The sequence below is a fragment of the Glycine max genome, chromosome 1 (genome assembly GCF_000004515.6).
Source record: "Glycine max cultivar Williams 82 chromosome 1, Glycine_max_v4.0, whole genome shotgun sequence".
NCBI lineage: Eukaryota > Viridiplantae > Streptophyta > Magnoliopsida > Fabales > Fabaceae > Glycine > Glycine max.
Genome location: NC_016088.4, coordinates 12,491,863 through 12,496,611, shown reverse-complemented (window position 1 = coordinate 12,496,611; position 4,749 = coordinate 12,491,863). Strand labels below are relative to the sequence as shown.

Genomic DNA, 4,749 nt, shown 5'->3' with positions numbered 1-4,749 from the left:
CATATTATATGAGTGGTACGACTATAAGGAATATCATGAGACATGTTAAAACGCTCGTGTACATAATAATATATAATCTACTTGTTCAAACTTTCTTTATCATGCTACAATTATAGAGTTAGAGTAGATTGCAGTAAACCAAATGACCAGTTCCTACTTGCTAGCAGTATCACAAACTAGAAAATAGTTCAATACAATCAATGCCATGCCTGCACAACAAACATTGTTGTAGTCCCTGTTGCTACTTCTAGTGTGCATGCCTTATTAGAAGAGAAAAAAAAACTTATCAGTGAAGTGGAGAAATCTAGGGATGAAGAACAAAATAGTAAAAAGGCAATGGAGAGCTTAGGTTCTACATTACATGAAGTATCTGCAGAAGCTAGAGAAGCCAAAGAAAATCTACTACACATCCAACCTGAAAGTGAAAGCTATGATGCCCAGATTGAAGACTTAAAGTTATTCTTAAAATCTACTAATGAAAAATACAATTCCATGCTTGATGAGGCTGAGTGGGAGCAGAGAGAGGTTCAACTAGTCAGCTGCATAAAGAAAAATGAAGAAGCGAAGGTGTCCTTGGAAAAAGAAATAAAAATATTGCTTTATTTGCTTAAAGAAACTGAGGAAGAAGCTAATGCCAAAAGGGAGGAAAAAGCTCAATTGAAGGAAAAAACTGAAGGAAGTTGAGGCTGAGGCAATCCAACTACAGGAAGCTCTTAAGGAAACAATAGCTGACAACATGAAATTGAAGGAGAACTTATTGGATAAAGAAAAATTAGTTGCAGTGTATGTTTCAAGAAAATGATGAACTTCGAACCAGTAATAGTGGCATCTATTTAAGGCTTAACTTTTGTGTCATGCTTACATCCATATTTTAAAGAATGGAATGCAACATGTAGGGAAGCTAATAGGTAGCAATTGGGGAGGTACAATGGATTTTGAACCTAAACGATGGAGACTATTAGGTTTGCATTTGGGCTTGTGCGTTTCTTCACTGCCTTCTCTTCTTGTTATTTTAGCTCTTAGTTGCTAAGTTCTCAAGTTGTGGAACCGTTATTATCTTTACATTTGTTGCAGCTGATGCACTCTATGATATAGGCACTGGCTTGGAAGTGCTTTCTCCATGGTGCCCACATCTTTTTCTTGAAATGGCAGGCTTGGGAAATTTTGCAAAGGTTTATATGTTTTTGATTTTTTTTAATAATTACACATTTTGATATATGTGTGCATTATAAAGTTGATTCAGTGCTCGTAATTCATTCAACCATCTATTTGTCATCTTTCTTAGCATCCCATATATAGTACATTTCTAGTAAAAGTAACATTTATTTTAGACTATTAACTTCTCTTTCTATTATTATGGAGTTATCAGGGAATGGCAGTTGTTGCAGCAAGAGCAACAAGGTTGCCTATATATTCTTCATTTGCCAAAGAAGGAAATCTCAGTGACCTATTTGCTAAAGGAGAGGCATTTTCAACTCTCTTTAATGTTATTGGAATTGGAGTTGGGATTCAATTAGCATCTACCATCTGTGCATCAATGCAGGGAAAGGTAAAGTCTTTTTATTTGTTTGTTCCTGGGCTGTAGTGTTCAATTTAATTTTCAGGTTAGGCCCCCAAATGGAACTCATGCAAACAATGTAAGCTACACACTATAAAAAACAATTTGAAAATTAAGAAACATTTTTTCACAAGCATGGAACAATTTTGCCAAATCTTTAAAATCACGGTATAGGTAGAAATAAATCAAGGGTCAAATATATAATTTTTAATAACTCGGACTGTCTAATAATTTCCTTAATTTTAGTCTATCTATCTTAAACCAAAAATAAAACAAAAAAAGGGAGTAGTGCAATTTGTTAAACAACTCTGTACTCATCCAAAAAAGTGATACCTCTATTGATTTTAGATTCATGTAACTTCACTTTCAGATTTGTGACATGGGGGGACATATATAATGTTGTCATGTCTGACCATGTTTTCTTCGAAAGACAAGAAGGCCAACCATGTTTTCTGTACCTCTCTCTTATGAATTTTTCTTTCTGAATGAGGTCCCCCTCCAATCCCTTTTCCACTATAGTTATCAACCAAAAAAAAACACAATCCCAAAATATATTTCTTTCCTTGTCTCTCCTATGTCTCTCTCTGTATACCCTCATATTCATATTAATTTTAAGCAAACCCCACAAACCATCATCATCATTATTTACCATTCCTGCCCCATGAAGTGTTCTCTTTGTCCCTCAAAACCATGACTCACCTATATAGCTTTATCATACATATGTTGTTACCTCAAAGTGTACAACTCCAATTAAAAAAACTATTTTGACTTTCTAACACAGTACTTACCATAGCACCCAATAAATTAAGGACAAGCTGGGTTAATTGTAATGCTTTTATATTTTCATGTTGCTAATGCACAACTTAGTCCAGCAGACCATAGAGTTCGATCTCAACTCTAAATACAAAGCCTAATGCCAATAAGGAACTGATAAATGAGCAAAACTGACAAGTAATTAACAAAGTTTACTTACCTCACAAAAGTTGGACACAACCTAGCCTGGACAAGTTACCGGCACCGACCAAATGCGGAAGCCCACAAGGGAGGGCACGACACTGAAGATGAAGGGAAAATGGTTACAAGACTATGAAGGAGGTTGCTAGGGCGTGCACACGACAGACAGGAAGGGCACAACAAATTAAAAGGTAATGGCAGTACTATTTTTCTAAAATGAAATTTAATTTGAAAAATTGCAACAACGACGGTGATTTCTTAAAAAATGTCGTTGTATTCATTGCCTATAGTCAAATACAAAGACGTTTTTCACTAAAAAAATCGTCATTTTGTGAAGCGCTCAAATACGACCTCGGGTTTGGCCAAAAATGTCGTCGTTAATGTCGTGGTATTTACAAAAATGCCACCGCTACAGATTCAACGATGTTCGCCAAAGCATCGATGCTGTATTGATGTTGTGGAAACGCTTTTTTATAGTAGTGATAAGAAAATTTTCTTCTTTTTTTCTTTAGCTATTGCATTTTTTTTTACTATTTTGGCCTTTTCTTTTTTAGGCGTGACAATTCAATTAGTATCATCCCATATTCTTATTTATTTCTATTGTTTCCAAAGTGGGCATTCAAGTTGTTTATACTTTAATATACTTTATTCTAAACTCAAGTTGCATTCAGGTTTGAACTTACTTTTCCTTATTTTCCATCATATCAAAATATTTTATGACAATTCTACAATTTATCTGTTGTAGGTGGTTATAGTGCTGAAATGCTTAATCTATTGGCAGTGTTGCAAAAAGATAGGTTCAAGCGAAGATTATGCATTGCTACTGCTATTGGTAATATTAGTCTTCAAAAAGCTCAGTTGTTGGAGAATTCCTTGGCTGCCGAGGTTCAATTTTCACTTTGTCTCTAGAAGTACCTTTTATACTGAGCTCCATTTTTCCTTTTTTCTTTTTTTAGGGGGGGTTCTACAATATAGGATTGGATAATTTTTTATTTTTTCCCCCATTATTGCAATATATGGATCAATTAGTAATCATGTATGTTAATGGCTATAGAAATAGGTGCTCAACATTTTGTCTTATATTGTCATTTGATAATTATAGGGAACTCAGAAAGGAGATTCCATGAAACTCTTTCTTTCTGGGGGATATTGTGTTAGCTGAAGCCTTTTTTTTGGATGTGACGATAATTACTTTTGACTGATGATTACAAACGTGACTAGTACTAATGTTTCAACCTATTAATGCTTGAATAGGTATATTGAAAGCAATATTGTCGAGTGTCTTATAGGTTTCATGCAGAACTTTATTTAGGAATCTAATAGCTAATTGTCACAAGAAGTTGTAGTCTTTAATTAGATGCTATTAACCTTGATGGTGTGGAAACAATTCCTTCCAAGGTTATTTTGATGATGCCAAAGAATCAAGAATTAAGCAAATTCCAAAGATTCAAGAATCAAGTTTCAAGAATCAAGTTTCAAGAATCAAGATTCAAGAATAATCAAGATCAAGATTCAAGAATCAAGAATCAAGAGAAGACTCAATAAAGATAAGTACAAAAAACATTTTTCAAAACATTGAGTAGCACAAAAGTTTTCACAAAATCATTACCAAAGAGTTTTACTCTCTGGTAATCGATTACCAGAAGGTAGTAATCGATTACCAGCAGCCAGCATTATTTTTAAAACTGATTTACAAAGCTGTAATCAATTACCATGGGCATGTAATCAATTACCATTGTTTCAAAACGTTAGATTTCAAATTTCAAAACTTGTGTTTAAACATTTTCAAATCATTTTAAACTTGTGTAATCGATTACACAATACTTGTAATCGATTACCAGTGTTTCTAAATGTTTTAAATTTCAAATTTAAACATGAAGAGTCATATCTGTTGATGTGTAATCGATTACACCTTGATGGTAATCGATTACCAGTGACTGATTTCGAAAAATAAATTTCCAAAAGTCACAATTCTTCAAGTGACTTGTTTCTGAAGATTTTTTCAAAAGTGACAACTTTTTAAGTGACTAGTTTTCAAAAGAGTCACAATTTTTAAAAGGTGACTAGTTTTAAATAAATTTCCAAGAGTCACAAACTTTAACTTGAGTCATCAAGAGATTATAAATATGTGACCATGGCATGAATTTCACAACAATCTAACAATCTTTCAACAAGTTTCATAACAAGTTCTTTACAGATCTTTCTGATTCATTTCTCTTCATATAAAAGTTTTTGTT

General features: G+C 33.4%; 1 protein-coding gene across 1 annotated transcript; it reads left to right on the top strand.

The window, feature by feature from the left end:
- Positions 1-928: 928 nt before the first annotated feature.
- LOC100798605 (protein root UVB sensitive 2, chloroplastic-like) lies at positions 929-3,674 on the top strand. The gene is made up of 5 exons (XM_006573950.1): positions 929-962; positions 1,075-1,172; positions 1,370-1,529; positions 3,258-3,397; positions 3,615-3,674. The coding sequence occupies exons 1-5, from the start codon at positions 929-931 to the stop codon at positions 3,672-3,674; spliced, it is 492 nt and encodes a 163-aa protein (XP_006574013.1).
- Positions 3,675-4,749: the final 1,075 nt, after the last annotated feature.